Source organism: Chironomus tepperi, unplaced genomic scaffold (assembly GCF_022539635.2).
Source record: "Chironomus tepperi strain 1889 unplaced genomic scaffold, CSIRO-AGI_Ctep_v1 contig_376, whole genome shotgun sequence".
NCBI lineage: Eukaryota > Metazoa > Arthropoda > Insecta > Diptera > Chironomidae > Chironomus > Chironomus tepperi.
Genome location: NW_027226498.1, coordinates 2574000 through 2594132, shown reverse-complemented (window position 1 = coordinate 2594132; position 20133 = coordinate 2574000). Strand labels below are relative to the sequence as shown.

Below are 20133 nucleotides of genomic sequence, written 5' to 3'. Positions count from 1 at the left end.
GACTTCCATCATTTTGTAACAATAAAGGAATACTATGTATTATAAGTTATAATAAAAGTGAATACAATTGGGAGATGAAAAATGCCAATTTATGTTGTCCTTTTTTACTGTGCAGCAAATTACAAGCCTTAAAAAGGGATCAAAGAACTCCCTCTTCTATCTGGTATTTCATACAATTTTTCATTCATGCATGTTATATAGAATTTTCTAAAGAAGCAATTTGACTCCCTACGGTTAGACGCTGCTGCTTCTTCTTCATCTGTTAGGCATAAGTTATAAATAAATGGCGTTAGAAAAAGAAATCCTTAAAAATGGTCTTTGCGGATTTTCATTTATCGGTAAATGGCACACGAATGTGCCATCTATTCATGAATAAAAGTAGATGAATTAGATCAGAAGTGGGCAACCTGTGTGCAAAGGAACATTTTTTTTTGAAGTGCCATGAACATAATGTCATGTGCGGTTCCGATCTAGACTTCTGCCAATGTGTGCCGTGAAAAAAGGTTGATCAACACTGTATTAGATTGAAAGGATAGGACATCTTTTTGGGTTTTAAAGGAAAAAAGGGGGAAAAGGAAAAAGTTATGGCTATTGAAAAAGGTTTTGAACTTAAAATTTTATGAAAGGATTTTTATGATTTTCCTTAATAAAAAATATTTTGCAACTTTCGAATGAAAATCATGTCCTGTATTGAAGATTTAACAAAAATCCAATCATCCTATTAAGTGACAAAATATTTCATATTCATGAATGTCGAAGTTCACATCCAAAAAACCCTTTAATTTGGATATTTTTCATTCAAGCCGCATTTCCACCATAATTTATTAAAAAAAAATTTCCGTCTAATTTTAATGGTGTCATTAGAGGGGATTTTTCCTTTTATAAGGTTGTGACTAGTTGAAATGATCCAAACAAAAGGAAAACAAATTTAATGTCATTATTATGACAGATAATCCTCTGACATGAGTCCCCAATTCTTTTTTTAAGTAACGATGATTAAATGATGATGTTCTCCTATTTCTTCATGCTCCACCCTCCCTACATACCTTCTCCTACACAAAAAAATATAAAGTATATATATTTTCATGAAAGCGGCTTTTGTTGTTACTTGCCGTGCTATTGTTGTGACATGCTATGAATGATGACGATGATTAAATTTCATAAATGAGTTTCGCATTAAGTGTGAGATTCACTTGTACTATTTATTTATTATTTTTAGTTTATTCGTTAGTTAAAAAATAAAATGTTAAGGAGGAGGTAATATGACAACAAAAAAATTTATCAAATTTCGTATGGCCTTTATTTTGACTCGCATTAAATAATGAAAAAGAGAGCGATGAGATGAAAATTACTTAATTAAATGGCCCTCTTTTATGAGTATTTCTCTATTGTTGTTCTATTAAGCTACTGCAATGGAATTTAATAGTACAATGATGTCTGCTTTGAATAATTTAAAATAAAATAATCGTGAGACAAGGGATGGATAAATTGTAATCACGTGCAAGTCGGATGAAAAGAGATGAAAATGAGATTTTCCAGTTTGAATCTGCTTTTTATGTTTCCTTATTTCTGATATAAATAAGCATGCAAGCTTCAGAGTTAGTTAAATTGATTTTTATTACCCCCACCATAGTCCATTGAAAATTTATGTTATCTACTAAGGGAATAATCGCGTCAAGCATGACGAGTAGGAATTTATTTCCTTATATTTCAACGGTATATCATTGAGAGTGCAACATTGGGAGTCCTCGATAGCTCAGTAGTAGGACTTTTGCGACCGGAAATCGTAAAGCGTAAGACGTTACGTAGGAATAATCTTGATGTCTATATTTAGGTACATAAGTATATTGTCACTCTTTTTGATTTCTTTTTAAATTCTAAGCAAGTTTGCAAGTAAGCAAAAAATTGAATTCAATAGTAAGAAGCTTAAATTTTAAATTAATTTAACGAAAACATACAGGTCTCATTCATAAGTTTAATAATGCAAGCTGCAGCAAAAAGTTCTAAGAGAAAATTAAATCTTGTTGAATATCATTCCTTACAATGTTTTTCCATCCTCTTAACAGAAATATTTTCATTCATGTACGAAGGAAAGAAAAACTTTCCTTGATAATCAAAATTGAAGAAGTGAAGGAGGAAAAATTTCCACTCGTTTGGTTTTCTTTTCATCTGTTCCTTTCGTTCTTTTGTTATTCTCATCGTGTATGGCAGAGAGAAGAAAAATCCACTTGATAAATGGACGTCTCAATTCTCAACCGGTTGCATTTTACCATCGTCCATTTGTTTACACTTGCAGACACTTTCGTTTGGTGATAAAATTGATTTAATTTTACTGCTTACGGCAGTCACAAAACTAATGAAGTTCCTGAGTTGTGTTTGGAAAATTGGACTTTTTTTCAGTCCTTAATTTCTATTAAGTCCTTAATATACCTTAAAGAAATCTTTTTTCTATCCACATTCACTTGATTCATTTATGGCATTAGCTTCCTTCATTCCTCTCATGTACTTTATATCATGTCCCATGAGAGTCGTAAATTCCAGCTTAAACAAGTAGTAAGAATGAATGTCGTTAAAAAATTACATTAAAATACAACAAGTTAAACATGAAAATTATATGATGAAATCTTTGTATTGTTCAACAACAGAACACCGCTGCACATTTTTTTATAAAATATAGAAAAATGCGAAATGTATTATTTAGCGACTAAATAATATACACATGTATAATAGCATTTATTTTTTTACGAACGAGTATCGGAGAAAGGGGTAATAAATTTAGATAAATGTTGTTCATTGGATGGTATTACGGCATGTTGAAATGGCTTCTTTAAAATACTACCTTCATCGCATGTTAGAAATGTTCTTATGTCGAAAGAAAAAAAATTATGCAGACCTGTGTGGAAAAAAATGGTGCTGAAATTTATTGGCAATGGCTTTTGTGGCTTATGAGCTTCGACATACATAAAAACCATAAAAAAATATAGAATGGGGAAGCTATGGGTAAAATTATGCTTTAAAAAAAGAGATTGTACGAGATTATTAAGGTGTCAGGTGCGAGTCGTAATTTCTTTTTAGCATAATAGCAATTAAAGCCAGTAAAGAACATGCTATGCCATTTTATTGTATCTTCGTCAAACCACTCAACACATTTGCACGCAAAACCAGCTCAGCATAAATGATAATCATAGTAATAATGATAAGTTTCATTTAGATTACTATTTCGACCTTCCCCGACCATATATCCACTTTAGTCTTGCTTTCTCTCTTATAACCCAACAAACACTTGATTAGAAATGAAATTGAATTTGCTTTTCATAGTTTTTTCTTCCTATGAATATCTCATTACATTCCTTTCATGCTATTTCGTTTGATGATTAAAGAAATGAAAGGGGAAATAGAGAAGGAGAGAGATGAAAATAAAATTAATGGAAATGGAATGAAAAAAAAATAGTTAATGAGTTAAGCGATAAGCATTAGTAAGACTTAACTAAACCACTTTACCTACAAACTTGTAAATTGTTTTCTTCATTTGTAGCATTGTATATCCACTTGAAACATTGAGAGTATGAGGAATTGGAAAATATTTTCGTATGACAAATGACGCATTTGAAAATAATTTATAGCATGCTCTGGTAACCAAAATATTTTATTTACTTGATGAATCCTTACTCTAATTAGCTTACTGATAGCTACATATTAACGAGTTTGGTTAGTAGGAATGTAGAGGGTATTTATACTTCATTAAAAATCAGCTAGAAATCCTGAATTTGATGTGACATTTACAAGCGATTTGTTGAAATGAAGGAGATCAATCAATTGCTTCAATTGTCCAGTCTCATTCAAATTTCGGAATAGAAATTGATAAGATGGAGAGGATGCACTTGAAAAATCCTTCACAAGACGATAGTCCTTCTCAACACGAAAGATCAAACATCGATATTTATCTCTCTTAGACGATATTTACATCTGGTTTTGTAAATATAATAAGTTGATTGGAAACATGAACTGAGTCAATACAAGATTTGTAGGCAAATCTGTATATTCAATTAATGGATGGGAATTTATATCTTTAACAACCAAAGATATCACTTTTAGGTACCGTAGTACCATGAAATATTGCTCCTTGCTTGTTAGGGTAAGAAGTACTTTAAATTTTGAACTAAATAAACCTTAAGTTATTCGGACATGTTGACACGACATCAATTATAGCACATAGTGTGACTGAAACTACTGAGGAATACTAAAAGTAGTTACAAGTCAACAAATAGCTTGTGCTTATTCTACAAAATACTTAGCAGTATATGAATACAAGCAAATAAGCGTTTGAAAGGAAATTATGGAAATGACTCAGAATGAAATTGCAACTTTTTTCTTGGTAAAAGGAAGTAAAAGAAGAAAAAAATAAGGTATGAAATGAAGAAATAAAAGGAAAATAAAGAAATTTCGAATACATAGTGAGGAAAATGAAATAACAATTACAGTTAATGCCTTTTCTCTATAATAAAACATCTGAAACAACAACTTTCTCATACACGAGCTAAACATTTGCTTTCTTTCATTATTATTTATATTGTGTTTATAACTAAGTATGAAAAAATAAAACAACAAAAAAATCGAGTATGAAAACTTTCTCGACATAATCGACAGGCTTCAAGGAGTAAATGAGAATTGTGTTGGATGAAAATGTTACTGGAATGGGAAAGTTTTATACAATGACTGAAAAAATCCATTAACTGCAAATCTGAAAAGAGCCTCGATTATGAGAACTCCATCCAACTTTTTTTGTACTTTTTTTCTGCCTCTTTTATTGTTCGCCATAAAGCGACTGCCTAAAAAAAGTTTTCAATTTTCTGCAATTTAAAAAATTGATTTTTTGTGTTTCTGCTCTCTGCTGATGTTGTTGCGAAAAGAAAGAAAATAAAAAGTTTCTGGAAGTGCAGATGAGGGAGAGAAAAAAGTCAAGAGGAGAATTAAATTTGTATAACAAAAAAACAATGTTTTAATTTGTACTATTTGCAGAATGGTCTTTAACAGCAGATCCAAAAGGATAGGATAATATCGTTGCTGGTGATAGCATTTAATTTATAGGAATTTAATTTCCATTTAAAAAAAGTTTCATTCTTGCCTTTTGAATTGGCATTAAGCAAAACAGGAATGAAAGTGAAAGGATTTTACATGAAGTTGTTGAATTGAAAAAGTTAATGGAAAGGGAACTAGAATTGAGGGATGAATATTTCATACAAACTTGTTTGATTCTAATTTGATATCAATGTTACACATAGTCTTGAATTATGTTATCATTCCCAAATACGATAATTAATGATTTCAATTTCATTTGTAAACATACTTGAAGTTGGCTGCGAATGATAAATTTCATTACGAAATTTGAATATTTAATAGCCGTTAGAAATATTATTTTTTATATGGATTAATAACTTGCAATCAATTTCTGATCGCTGGGACATAAATGCGCTGAAGTCACTAATATCATATCTGTATTAAAAATCACGTAAAAATCCTCCTTAAATTTGAAGATTCAATCTATATCTGAAATTGAAATTAGAAAGTTTATTAAGTCAATCTCAGTTTTACGATCTTTCTTTAAACAAAGTCCTTAAACAAAGTTAGAGTAAACTGCAGGGCAGTATAAAATGAAATCAATTTTCGTATCAAAATGAAATGACGTAAATGGAATTTTCTTTTCATTTCATACTCTCATATTTTACAATAATTGAATTCCATGATTATATAGAATCACTTGGCATTGAAAAGCAAAATAATAGACGGACATTGCAATTCAAACTGAAATTTACAACACTGTAAGAAAGAATGACAGCATGAAAAGGATTTCTTTCTATTGATTCTTATTACACTTTAAGTAAGGTTGAAAACTTTTCCAGATCGACATAGAAAAATCATTTGTCTGCCGTCTCGATTACAGTACATTATTCAACATTTTATTTGTTTCTTCCCTCTCACACACAGACTGTTGTAAGACAATAATGCTGTGCTGTGGAAAATAAATAGAAAAAGAATGTTGTAACAGGTGATCGAATCTTCATGTATTTATATCCCTTCAATAAATAGACATTTCAACAAATTTGCTAGATCCTTTTGATCTAAAAGATTAGATATCCGGTAAGGGCATGAAAGGCGCTTATCTATCTTCAAAATGAAATTTGAGATGATTTTTTTTAAGAAGTTCGACAATTGATTGACTTCTATTGCGGAAGTTCTTCCTTTTGCTGTATTTTAATGGTGTTTGAGAAGTTTTTCTTTTATTTCTTTTCATGAACAAAAGGAAACAGAAAAAGAAACTTTTCAATTCATTCGTGTGTGTTTGGTACGCGAATTTTCATTTTCTCCCTTGAGAAATGGAACTGCTGATGTTACTTTTGTTTCCTTTTGTTCATGATGAGGTGAAGCACCGCAATAATATAAAAAATTTCATCTTCCTTTTACCCTCCTCTTTTGTTGCATTTTTCCAGCCTCATTTTAATAATAGAATCGTGTTCCTGTTTTTATAGCAATTTTTTATGCTTTCTGTTTTAGTCAAAACTAAATGTTTTTTTCCTTACTTCTGCTATTCAAATCCATTGTGGATGAATTCATGCAAGGGAAATACAACATGACTTTTAAGTTATAAAAGGCGCGCGCGGAGGGAGAACTTAAAAAGGATGAGTATTTTCAGTAAATTAAAAATGAAGAAAGAAGAAGAAAGGGAAAGGGAAAGAGAAAAGTATTGTAGACGACAGGAACATCACGATTATAAACTACAAGAATGAAACAAATCTTTTCTAATTAAAACGTGACTAACATTTTAACTGTACATGAACAGTGTTTCTTGTTGTTTTTTCTGCATTAATTCGTTTCACAAACACTTTTTCTACACATTTCTGATTATTATTATGCTGTGTACTTGTACTATATGCTATTAGTGACAAGCACGAAAAACAGAGAATAATTCTTAATAGCACGGATCAAAGTAAGGACTTTTACCGATTATCAAAGCGTAAAGCTTTCATAATACCAACGAGGATGGAAACAGGAAACGGGAAATGGAATTTTTCTTTCAAACGAAGCATGAGCTCATCAGCCTTTTGTAAAAAGGATAAAAAATTTGTATGAAAATCGTGGAAGGATTAATGTGAAGTGATGAGGGAGAACAAAAAAAATACTTAAAATGTATGAAGCTCCCATTAAATTTATAAAAATTAATAATGACATTAAAGATGATGTAAATAATTGCCGAGGCACAAAAAAGGGAGAAAATTGTGCAACATTTTTTGTAAATAAATGAAAGGATTTTAAAATATCAACATTAATTTAAACTTTTAGCACATTTTTGGAAAATATGACGCTTGAATTTTCACTATGATTGACTGGCTATCGAGTTACTGGCTTATCGCTTGATTTACTAGCTTAAAACTTTTGCTAAATGTTTCAATTTATCTGCTTTATTTACAAAACTTCTTGAAAGTTTTCCCCTCGACAACAATTTGAATTTTTTATAATCGTTAATTTTCCAAAAATTTGACAGTTAGTTTTTAACAAATTTTTGTTAGAGATTCTATTGATTGGATATTTTTTGCTAACCAAATACAGAGTGCTGTGCTAAATGCGCTTTAGTCCTTAGTTCAATAACACGAGGACTTTAAACATTATTTTTCAAGAACCTTTCGTCATGAAGCTGATGCTAATTTATTCTCATTTCCCTATGACTGTTATTTAATGGCATTCAACCAACATTCAACCGATTTACAGAAAAAAATCTCATTTCATTCATGAAATGAAATGAACGTAAATTTTGTCATAAATAAAATTCTTTCCATTTCTATTTACTTTTTTTTATTCTCCAATGTGATCCCTAATGTTAATTAATGAAACATACAAACTGTAAAAAGTGGCACTCGGCATTTAAATAAAAATTCCATTTTCATTCATTTACAAAATACCTTTTTGGCCTGTTAAAGTTCTTTTTATTCTAATTGCTAGGTTGTGGCTTTCATTGCTCAAATATTCAATACATACTTTTGTGGTGTACCTACACACTCTTCGTAATATTTTCACTCTTATTCATTTTATGAAATAATAAAAATAATTTAATTTCTGTTCATTTTATGTACATGGTCTTTAATTCCTCCTTCTTATTAAAGTCATTCAGGCGAATACAAAAGAGAAAATAAACATTAATTTCTAGGGCTTTTCACTGATTTGCTGATCATAAGTGTTGAGAAGAGTAATTACACTTGATATTATTGATAAGGGGAAAGTAATAGGAATTTTACGTACAATAAAGAAATCAAAATTGAATTGAAGTCAAGGTAGTTTCCTTTCTAAGTATAAAAATTAATTTATTATTACGTAAAATTGCCTTCTAGAAAGATTCCAAGGTTTCGGCAATAACAATGATTTGTTACTTTTGATTAATATGTTCATAGAATCAATTGTTGAGGACGTAATGAATAATTCAACATTCTAGAACGTTTTATGCAACATTAATATAATTCAGGGATGTATTCAGAGGGTTCAAACCATTTTTTTGGGATCCATGCCTTCTCTGTGGATTCTACATGGGAAAAGCATGTGGTGGATTGAAAGCCAATTAATGAAAAAGTTTGTGTGCTCCGCTTCAAAGACAAACTCTTTAACTACATCATAATCAATGTTGACGCATCACACAATGAGCGACCTAGAAAGAGAAAGACTAATAACTGGTCATATAAAAACCTGTCCATTCAGGATAGCTCAAAGTACATAAATATTTGAATGAAAATGAAGTAATTTACCTAAATTAGTACAATACATTTATTGCCATCAAAATCAAGATTAATACACTATTAAATGCCATAAAATGTCAACTGACCGTTGAGTCAATGGGGGTACATTTTATTTATGTTTATGTTCAAAAGTCGTTGACATTTCATTACTATTCACATATTTTTCAAGAATTTAATTGATTTCTAAACATGCAAGTGTATGGAAGATTTAAAGCATGTAATAAAATTCATTGGCTTCATAAAACATTGTCACGAGAATTTTCAATTAAATTAAAAACAGAATTTATAGTGAGAATTCCCTGTCTGAGAACGAAAGTTGAAAGTCTTCAATATTCTTGAGTGCCAACAGAGAACTTTTCAATTTAACGTTTTTTTGCTTATTGTTTACTGTCCTTTTGTTTTCCTTTTAACCTCACTTTTCGGAAGTTATAGAAAGAATATTATATTTTCCATTGGGAGGAAATTAAATTTATTGCATCATAATAGGTCCTCAAAATTCTTCTTATACACATCCATACGCACTACAAAAAAAGGCAAGAAATTCTTTTGTCATGAATTTTCCTACGACATTACGTAAAAAAGGGAAAAAAGAAAAAGGGATGCGTGTTACTGTCACTGGGATTTAATGTGAGTGTATAAATATATTTTTTTGTGAGTATAACTGAACTCTCTTGTGGAAGATTCCTGTGTAAGCGGTGGAGGAACAATGGAGCATGATTTATGATAAAACTGTTAAAAGATTTCTTTTCTTTGTCTATGGTAGATTCATATTATACAGTAATAACATCTTCACAACCCAAAAATTTTTCCCTTACCCTCATCTACCTTCCTCTCTAAAAATACATAAAAAAGTCAAAGAAAAATGAATAATAAAGTTTTCCTTTCGGTTCGATATTATAAAGAGAAGCAATAAGCTGGAAAGCTGATAAAAATGTGAGTAAAAAGTGTTGAGAACCAAAATAAAGAATGGATAATTTGTTGCATACTGAACATCTTTAAATTTCAATGAGTAAAACGAGAAAATTCACAAAAAAATCATGATGTAGCAAATTTCTGTTGTATAAAGTTATAAAAATATGATTCGGAGCATATTTTGGATGTTTTCATTCATTGTCTATGTCTGTATCGTGTATTCATTATTTAACTTTATGAAAAATCCAAAAAATCTCATCTTGAGACGAATCCTCTCACTCCATTGGAGTTCTTCTTATATTTTTCTCTACAATATTTATTCGTTCAGTCATTCCCGACAGGATAGCAATTTTTTACTATATACATGTACTGATATTATTATTATTATTATTATTCCTTATTATTGTAAAGATACAAAAAAATGATGAAGGGAATATTCATGCTTTCCTAAGTATAAATACGAAAATTGAAATTTACTAGCTTATTTTTCGCTCTTTTATTTGTTTAAAGATGATTCGGAAAATAATCATTAAAAATTTCAAATAATCATGATGATAGAAACTCTCGAAGTCGGTACTCGGAAGTGGGTTATGTCGGAATAATTTGTAGATGATATGATGTCTTAATAATCATAAAATTCTTTTGTACTTTAGTAATTTTTTGGTTTTTTAAGGGTATTGTATTTCAAAATAATTATGAAGGGCATATCCAGATTATTATGCTTACGCCTCATTATTTTTAATTCTGGAATGGTCCTTCAACGATATATTATTGTTAGTGCAGTAGTAAGAAGGATACAAAACAGAAGCTAACTCTGATAGTTCAACGGTAAGGGCATTAAATTATCATTCCTAAATTGAGTTGAGGTTAATAATTGAAATTAAAAATTTTACTATTCGGTTAGTTTTTAATTGCCATAAAAGTAGTTAATGCTAAATGACTGAGAAAAATTTCATAACAGAATTAACACCACAAAAATTTTACTTGAATAATTTTCCATTTCATTTATCATAAAAATTTATTTCTAACTAGAATAATACCCCATCAAGCATTGTGGAAAGACTTTAATGTAACAGTTGAACAATTTTGACCAATGTGTAAAATGGCATCAAGCTCTCTATTCAATCGTGACCTGATTTCTTTCCAAACTCTAGCAAACTTTAGCGAACACAAATTGTAACTGGGTACATCAGGTCTTATGACGCACTTGTATCCTTGCAAAGTACAGAGCTTAAAGCTAATGACAGGATGACAATCGACCTAAATTATGTTAATATAATTATTTTGTGAAACTTTCCATCACTTAAATATTTTATGTTCCCCTATTTTTCAAACTTAACTTATCAAAATCTTCAGAATTTCTCTAGAAGACGAAAAATGCACTACAATACATCCCACACTCCTGAAAAGTGGCAAAAATATTTAATATCCTTTCCCTTCTTTTTACATTTGTTCCATGTAGTCTAATATAAAAATTAATATTTCATATTTACTGCTTTCATCCACCATATCATTCCATGTTATTCCTCCTTTTTACATCTTTCCTTATAGTCGTTAAATTATGAGGAATTAAGGACTTTGTGTATCATCAAGAATATGAAGTTAAAGTGAGAGGAGTACAAAAAATTGTCTATGTAGTGGCTTGAGGGCAAATAAAGAGGCACTTGATAATATAGATAGAGAAGAAGACTATGAAAATTAAGAAATTTTTACTCCTCTTGAACACATTTAGAGTTCCCGTTGTGAATCATAAACAACAGAAACTGCAAACAGCTTTGAGGAAGAAAGTTAGAAAGAAGAAAAAATTTCAAAAAGGCATTAAAATGTTTCTGAATATTTTATGAATGGATTTTTCCAACGATTGCGTTTTCCACTCCATTACAAAAAGCTCAATGCTCTTCAAACACCATAATACGTTTATTCTTATTTATTTACTAACAAAACGTTAAAAAAAATATTTTGTTTCTACTTCATCCACTCATTTCAATTTACGTTCTTCTATACTTATAGCACATTTTCAACCAGTAGAAAAGGAGAAAAATGAATAAAAAAAAACTTTAGCACTCACATTTAATTGTCCCGAACGTCTTTATTTGCCGCTTAACGTGCCGTCAAAATTGTCATTTCTGCTATTAAGTACTTTCAATGATCTTTACGCCTGTTCTCTTTTTTTCATTTTCTAAATTAAAGGGGATTTCATTCCATCTATATATTGTAATATAAGTACGATGACTTCCAATGAGTGGTTTTGGGGAGTTTTGGAAGAGAATAAAATAAAATTGAAAAAAGGAGATGAAGAAAGCGACTGTCAGCGACATTCAACTCGTAAATCTTAAAAGCCTCGCATGCACACATGAAATTACTTACAGCTCTGTCGCACATTTCTCATGTTCAAACAATTGTATACAATTTCATTTTGATACCATTTATCCCCATGAAACGGCTGTTACAATCGCATAAGTTCCTTTTTGTCGTGGAAATTTTAATTTTTTTGCTTCTTTTTTTTATTTCCTGTTTTACATTATTTTACTCACTATAAGCAGCGTGCAACATTTGCGGAAGCATAGCAACACTTATTCATTCATTTATTTTGTGTAAAATGCGACAATGCACAGTAATGATACAGAAATGCGATGTCATTTTGGATGTGCTTTTTTTGACTCTGTAAATCAGTGGTGGCCAACCTTATATCCATCTTGATGGTGAGCCTCTACCGAAACCACACACGATGTATTGTTCATTGCATTTATAAAAAAATTACGGCAGACTAGTATGCCGCGGCACACAGGTTGCCCACCACTACTGTAAATAAATAGAAAGCACTTGAATTCCTGAAGTTCGTTACTTGATATCAGTTTCCATATATTCAAGCGAGAATTTGCATAAAATGTGTTTAAAAATGAAATATTAAACATTACATCTTGTTACATAATCCATGCTAGGGGAGATGAATCCAAAAATTTAATATAAGAAGACACATACAATCTATAAAGTTAAATAATTTTAAAGTACTTTGACACATGTCACTCAATGGCATTTATAAAATGCTATTCCAAGCAAGAAAATGTAAATTTACTCTGTTATTGATGCACAAGTTCGTTATTCATAATTCATCATCCGATGAAAATACTTCGTAAAGAAAATGTCAAAATATTCCAAAACTCTTATTATGTGCATAAATTTGTGTAAACATTCACAGACAGTCTATAAAACATGTAAATGAAACTTCTTTATTGAATTTTGGGGTTAGGAATCCACTGTTGCTTGGTTTACATTACATTTAATTTATTGGAAAGCGTCCAAATCTACGAGCATCGTGAATTAAAGCAATGAATCCGGCGAAAACTTCTTCAACGTTTGGTTTGATGAATCTTGCGGGCAGCATAAAACCGAAATTTCCATATTCACCATTGCCTCTCATTTCTGGAAACATAATTTTAATTAGATAGTCATTGCTTTATGATAAGATTCTTACCAACTGTGAAGGAAATTGGAATACCATGAGCTCCATGTGTGTGATCTCGGGAAGTTCCAGTCGATGCATCTAATAATAGTTATAAAATGTATAATGTTCATGCGTTTATTTTAGTACTTCTATTTCGAAGGCACAATTATTGTTTAACTTTTATGTAGTATGCTTACAGAGAACTTGATTGCTGCTTCCAACAACATATGAAATTCCATTTACATTTAAGATAGCTTCAGCAGCTGCTCTTCCTACACTTCCAAGTTCATTTACTGCTTCCTATAGTTTAAATTATCAAGATCGAATATTACATGATTTAAGTCTTTACTCTTCACTGTGTTATTTGAAACTTACTGCAGGTACTCTAGTGTGACCCCATGGATGTAAAAAGAGATGTCCATAAGAATGAAGCTATCGAAAAGCGCAAAATTAATTAAATTTATGCAAATTAAAGGAAAATGTATTCTCTCACGGCAAGAAAAGCATCAATATTAACTGCATGTTCTCTAAGGAAACCTTCAGTTGCTTGAGTTTCTGGTTCAGAATATGGAAAAGCGCCAGCTAAAATTTTCTTAAATTAATCATTGAGAATACTTTTTGAACTTATAAATATTTTACCGTAGGTATCAGTACATGGTACCCTTGAACCACCTTCATTGCCTGTCTCATCAGCTGTAAGCCAATTATATGCAAAGTTTCTGTTTCCATCAACACCAAAGCATAGCATTGAGACTGCTGAACGTGTCTTTCTCCAGTTTCTATTTGTTGTCCATGTATATTCATAGCCATCAGGATTTACTACCTACAATGAATTCTTCATATGTGCAATCAAGTTACAAACTAATGAAGTAAAAAATTAACTTACAGGTATAATGTGCCAATCAATATTATTAGCAATATCTTGAACAGTAGTATCATTAGATGTTAATAATTCGTTTAAGATATATGTTGCAGTTGCTGCTGAGATCCATTCACGAGCATGAATAGTTCCTTCAATCAATATAGCTCTATTACCCTATGAAGAAAGAATGACAACAATAAGTTTGTAAGATAATAATATTGCTCCATATTTACCGGCTTTTTTGATAAGGTTATCATTTTGATTGGTCTATTTTCGGCTGAAGATCCAATAGTTTCAAGCTTCAAAATATTTGAATAGGTTGCTACAAGCGTATCAAGCCATGCGTATATATCATCCAATCTGTAGTAATCATCCCAGTCTATATCTCCTAATGCTTTGGGTTGTTTTCGTCTGGGCTGTTGTTCATCCATAACGCTAGACATAGTTGATAAGATTAGATAAAGAAAGAAATATTAAGTAACTGAACTACCTCTGTAAATTCTCGATTATTAATTCCGATTGCATCTTGAGATTTGAAATTATTTCCTCAAATTCCGAAAACTTGTGCGGTGGAACAACAATGTCAATTTGTGCATTTAATTTCGGGTACTTCCAGAAGTTGTACTGTAAGAAAATTCAAAATGTCATAAATTTTCCCTTTCTTGTAAATTGTTTAATTAAATTTTACTGAATCACTGTGCTCCTCAAGATACTTCATTGCTTCATATTGCTCCGTGTTCTCGATTTTAACACTATATACATGATAATTATCAAATCTCGCCATCTCACAATGGATAGAGACGAAGAAAATTGCAAGTACAGCTAAAATTTTCATTTTTGTGAACCGCTCAACTGAAATATTTTCAGCACTTACTTGCGCTTTTATAATTCTTGTCTTATCGAAACGTATCGATTTTTTCTCTTCTTTGAGAGAGCTAAATTGAGAGTCAGCACTTTTGTTTTTGGAATTATCAGAATTTAAGAAAATCAATCAATCAATGCTTTTATCTTAGTCTTATATTAATTAGGTAAAATACGGAAGCTATCAAGATATAGATAAGATTTCGAATGAGTTTATAATATTTTTAGTTATCAATATCGTAAGAATTATTGTTCATATAGACTTTAGATAATATGCTATAACTCAATATTGCTGACAGTGAGTTGGCTTTTATTTCAAAGTCATTGACGAAATCGATTAAGCTTTAATTTATTTTGGTGATTTTAAATTAGTGTTCGGCCAAAAGTCACTGGGCTGCATTTTAGATGCGGATACCTGCAGTATTTAGTCTTGTCTTTTATAATTTGTCCAAGAGTTCAGACCTGCTGTTTTGGTCGATGTCTATATTAATTTAATAAAAAACTGTACTTTTGTATCCAAAATTTTTTATTTCATGCAAAAATATTTGACATTTCTTTATAAAATTTTTATGGACCTCCAAGATATCCTAATCTCTTAGCTTCGTTTATCATAGCCTTTAAACCAGCAACGACTTCAACAGCATTTGGTCTGATGAGATGTGGTGGCAAGACGAATCCAAAGTTTCCGTAGACACCATTTCCTCTCATTTCAATTGTATAAGATAAAGGAATACCATGAGCACCATAAGCATGATCTGGGGTTGTTCCACTTGCAGCATCTGTAAATAAATGATCATTTTATATGTTTGGATTTAATGTTTGGTAAAAGAATTATCCTTACAAAGAACAACATTGCTACTTCCGACAGCGTAATTAATTCCATCAACAGCACGTAGAGCATCTCTAAATGCGAATCCAACTGCAGCTAATGTAGCATTATTTGGCTATAATTACATGATTTCAATTATGAATTAGTTGAAAATTTTCTTTGAATTTAGTAACTTACTGGCATGGCTCTTGTGTGACCCCATGGGTGTAATAAGTAATGTCCATAAGAGTGGAACTAGATATAAAATTATTAGTCAAAGTTCAAACACAAAATGAATTAATTTACCGATAAGAACAAATCTGTGGTTCTTGCATATTGTGATAAAAGGCTATCAATTGCTAATGTCTCGCTTTCGGACATTGGAGCAGTACCGGCTATTTAAAAATAAGCATAACTGAAATCTTCAAGAATTTCAAAACATTTATATATTATTACCAAATGTATCCTGACATGCGACTGTGGATGCTCCAAGACTTCCAGTTTCATCACGTACTAACCAGTTGTAAGCAAAGTTTCTGTTAGCATCAACACCAAAGCATAAAGCTGATACTGGTCGACGAGTTTTACGCCAGTTTCTGTTATTTGTTCGGGAGAACTCGTAGCCATCAGGATTGGCGTTCTGAGAATAGTTTATAAATTAAAAGAGGAAATTAAATTTAATGTCTGATTATTACAGTAATGATATGCCAGTCAATGTTTGCACTCAATGCTTGGATTGTTGGGTCAGTTGAAGTCAAAAGTTCATTAATCAAATATGTAGCGGTTGCAGATGAAATCCATTCACGAGAGTGAATATTTGCTTCAATTATGATGGCACGGTTACCCTGTAATTATTTTGATCAAAAAATTTGCTTCTATTTTCGATTAATTACCATACCGATCTTCTTGAAATTGAAAATGCTCTAATTGGACGACCTTCGTGGGATGTTTCCAATGTTCTAATATTTGTGATTGTTGGGAAACGAGCGTGCATTTCATCAAGCCATGCATTAATTTCAGCAAGTGTTCCATAAGAATCCCAGTTAATAAATGCTGTTGCCTTTCTTTTACTGATGGAAGCTTCCTCTTGATCGATTAATCTGCGAAGAAATAAATAAAATACATAAAAATCCTTTGTTTTTCCGAGAAATTCTATTGTTCACTAACGATTGGTAATTATTGATTATCAACTCAGGCTTCATATTCAAGTTTTGTGAAATTTCTTCAAAACTAGCAAACATATGTGGTGGTACAAGAATCTCAGCTTCACCGTTCAAAATTGCTGGTTCAAAGAAGTCATACTGAAAATTGACAAAATATTTGAATTCCACAAAAATCATTCAAAATTTAATTTAATTTACAGAATCACTGTGTTCTTCTAAATATTTCATGGCTTCATATTGTTCCACATTATCAATTTGAACTTTATAGAGACGGTAATTGTCGAATCTAGCCTTTTCTGCACCGGCAGAAAGGAAGAAAATAGCCAAACAAATCAACAGCTTCATTATACCACAAAAATATACTAAGAGGCACAAACTTGAAACTAAAAGATTTTCTTTGACTGTTGGCCCTTTTATAGCCAAATTGATATAAAATATATCAAAAGCTGTGAGAGAATTTTATTTTTTATTGATTAGTCTATTAAGCTCTCTTAACATTGATAAAATTCAATTTCAATTAAAAAGTTGAAAGAATGATAAGATTTGAGGATTAAATGTAGTAGTAAATAATGTGCCCAATAAGAAGTTTCGTCATTACATTCATATGTTTTTAAGTTGATTCTATTTTTGTTTTTTGTATAGGAAAATCCAATTCTGATATCGAATCTTGATTTTTTTCTATTCATTGATTTTTGCACTCCGGTTTCTGATTTCAAATGTATTTTACTCAATTATTATTTTTTATGAGATGATTATTTCCTCTCTTAAATAGAGCGAAAATGTTTCTAGAACTTCTAAAGTGCTACGATTTAAAATCTGTTTTTCAGTTATTGATGTTTAGTATCCAATTGAACACTCTTGGGTCTTAAGTTCGGTATTTATGCAAAGCTCCCGTTCCAACTATTCTGTAAGTTACAAGTCAAACAACATCATTCATGACCCGTTTTAACCCCTCATATTGCCTTATTATTGGTTTCCAAGATTAAATTCTCACATTTAAGATGTCGCCGAAGTGTCTAGGCTTGTGATGGGATTTGAACGCAATTCAAATTCAACTCCAACTTTCGTGACCTGCATCTTGCTAAGAGTGCTATGAAGGTACTTCTGCTTCAATTAATAATTAATGATTCTGCAGATAAATTCAATTTTATCGTATGCAAAATTAATTCTCATACTTTATTTCCTCTTTTGTTGAAATAAGTATAAATACAATCTGGATTCGCCCATCGTAGTTTCATTTGTTATGAATAAACACCTAAAATTATCTCATAATGTTCATTTTAAGCAAAAGAAGAAAACTTTTCTGAAAATTTAAATATTCATGAAGAATTTATGTTCAAATCTTCTTGTTATGTTCCTACTTCCAGCAGAACACAATCGGCCTGTTTCACTAAAGTGGATTATCCACGATTTCGGATTATCCACTTCAGTTTTTTGGAAATATCTCAAACAATTTAAGAGTTGCATTATTTTTGTTTTTTGCTTATAATAATGTGACCCAGCCGTGACAATTCTATATATTTTGAATTCTGTTGGTTCATAAGATGTATCAATTGTTCAATTTTTAAGTCAAATCTAGTGGATTGACCGGAATCATTGTGATAAATTTGTCAATAATTGAGAACCCAAAATTCCAAATGTGCGAAAATATAGGTATAAGTGTGCTTTGCAAGTATCACATAATATATCTTTGAAAACTCTCAAAATTTTAGAGATACTTCCAAAAAACTGAATTGGATTATCCGAAAATGAGGATAATCCACTTTAGTGAAACAGGCCGTATAAAATTCAACTAAAGTTTTTCACGTAATGACAAAACAATGCAGATGGAAAAAGTACCTTCCAAAAATATTTTAATCAAATCAAAATGGAATAAATTTCTCACTCAATAGCATTAAATATTCATGTCATTCATCAAATTGTGTGAGCATAAACTACAATTGAGGCAGCACTGATTGATGGTAAAAGATGTAAATGAAAATATAGGATTGAAATGGAAATCGTATGCATGAATATTCTTTAGTGTGCGGCAATGGCTTGAGAATTCAATAAAAGAAAGCGCAATGAAGGGAAGACATGAAATTTATAAAGCAGAATAGAATTTACATAATTTATGCTGTGCAGCATACTTTAATGCTTGTAGATATGTGTTGTGTTTATGTAAATCGATAAAATTGGCAACTTTTTAAGGAACGATAGAGGCAGAAGAATTTTTTTGGGACTCTTTTATTGCTTTATTCCTTACTTTTTTTTTATTATAAATTCAACATACCTTTTCACGCTAGTTATAGCAAATGTGCCAATGATATATCTACACATGTAGCATCAGTGATTTCATCACAGGATGATTTCTAACATTCAGTTTATTTGTTTAATATTATTTATTCTCAATTTTCATCCGGTGTGTGTTATAAACCACAACGTCCCCTGCAAATATGTACATTTTTATATATCCTAGAAATCTTTTGATGCCGTTCTACATATGAAAATAATGTGGCTTTTTTATTCATTTTATGCTCTCCAACCTTTTTGGTATTTCGTAATATTGCAATTTAAAATGAAAGAAAAAATGTAAGCATGAGGAAGTACAGCTTATGTTATTGCTACTGATTCCGTAGATGAATAAGAAAAATGTAAATATTTACTTTCATTTTACATGATAAAAAAAAAATATTTTTTTATATTGCATATAGGATAAGGGGATCATCATATTCATAAAGGAAAAGAAATGAATGAAAATGGAAAGCGATAGTATCGGGGGAATAATGTTTGTTGATCCCATAAGTGCTGATTTCTTGTGTATGTCTATGCAGGTTCAAAAAGTTCTTAAAGTCTTGACGTACGGAATTCTTTTTTCTTTTCATTTCCCGCAAAATATCCATTTCACCATTAATATTTTCACGATTTTCTTTAGTGCTCAACAAACGGTGTCATTTTCTCATAGCTTTTGTTGATTCCTTCTAAAATTTCATTTGTTTAATAAAGTTTTATATATAATATAATGAAGGCCTGTCACAACGAAAAATAATAGCAGGTGGCCGAAAAGTAAAAAAAAGAAAACTTTGACTTTCTCAAGAGCATAAAACTTCTCGAGTATATTCTGGATAATAAACACAAAACCCAACAAAGTGTCACATCAGATGGTTGGAATGAGAAAAAGTTTTCGTTCCATTAAATACAGTTTAAAATCTGTAGTATAACTCCTTATTATACACACCGAAGGAAAGTGACACATGTGCATTAAGAAGGTGCTTACATGATGTTTATTTTTGTGTTCTTGTAGTAAAAAATTTACATTCGTT

The 20133-nt window shown here is 30.7% G+C and overlaps 2 protein-coding genes across 2 annotated transcripts in view; one reads left to right on the top strand and one right to left on the bottom strand.

Annotated features, from left to right (window-relative positions):
• The window catches only part of hwt (heavyweight), a 69639-nt gene that overhangs the window by 33498 nt on the left and 16008 nt on the right, over positions 1-20133 (top strand). The gene's annotated exons all lie outside the window — the stretch shown is intronic.
• On the bottom strand, positions 12900-17222 carry LOC139095732 (uncharacterized). Its single transcript, XM_070647198.1, has 19 exons — positions 17030-17222; positions 16836-16969; positions 16567-16768; positions 16364-16513; positions 16125-16308; positions 15975-16063; positions 15867-15923; positions 15702-15804; positions 15429-15639; positions 14688-14952; positions 14490-14623; positions 14233-14434; positions 14024-14173; positions 13777-13960; positions 13631-13719; positions 13513-13569; positions 13335-13437; positions 13168-13236; positions 12900-13115 (listed from the first exon to the last, which is right to left on the bottom strand). Exons 1-19 carry the CDS (start codon positions 17174-17176, stop codon positions 12973-12975), a joined length of 2673 nt encoding a protein of 890 aa, XP_070503299.1. The 5' UTR covers positions 17177-17222; the 3' UTR covers positions 12900-12972.

What these genes read in the sequence shown, in the direction of transcription:
- LOC139095732 (XM_070647198.1), bottom strand. Translation starts at nt 17,176, where the DNA reads ATGAAGCTGTTGATTTGTTTGGCTATTTTCTTCCTTTCTGCCGGTGCA. An exon ending in GTCACACAAGAGCCATGCCA is followed by an intron (nt 15,805 to 15,866) that starts GTAAGTTACTAA and finishes ATGTAATTATAG; the next exon opens with CCAAATAATGCTACATTAGC. An exon ending in GGATATCTTGGAGGTCCATA is followed by an intron (nt 14,953 to 15,428) that starts AAAATTTTATAA and finishes CAAAAACAAAAG; the next exon opens with TGCTGACTCTCAATTTAGCT.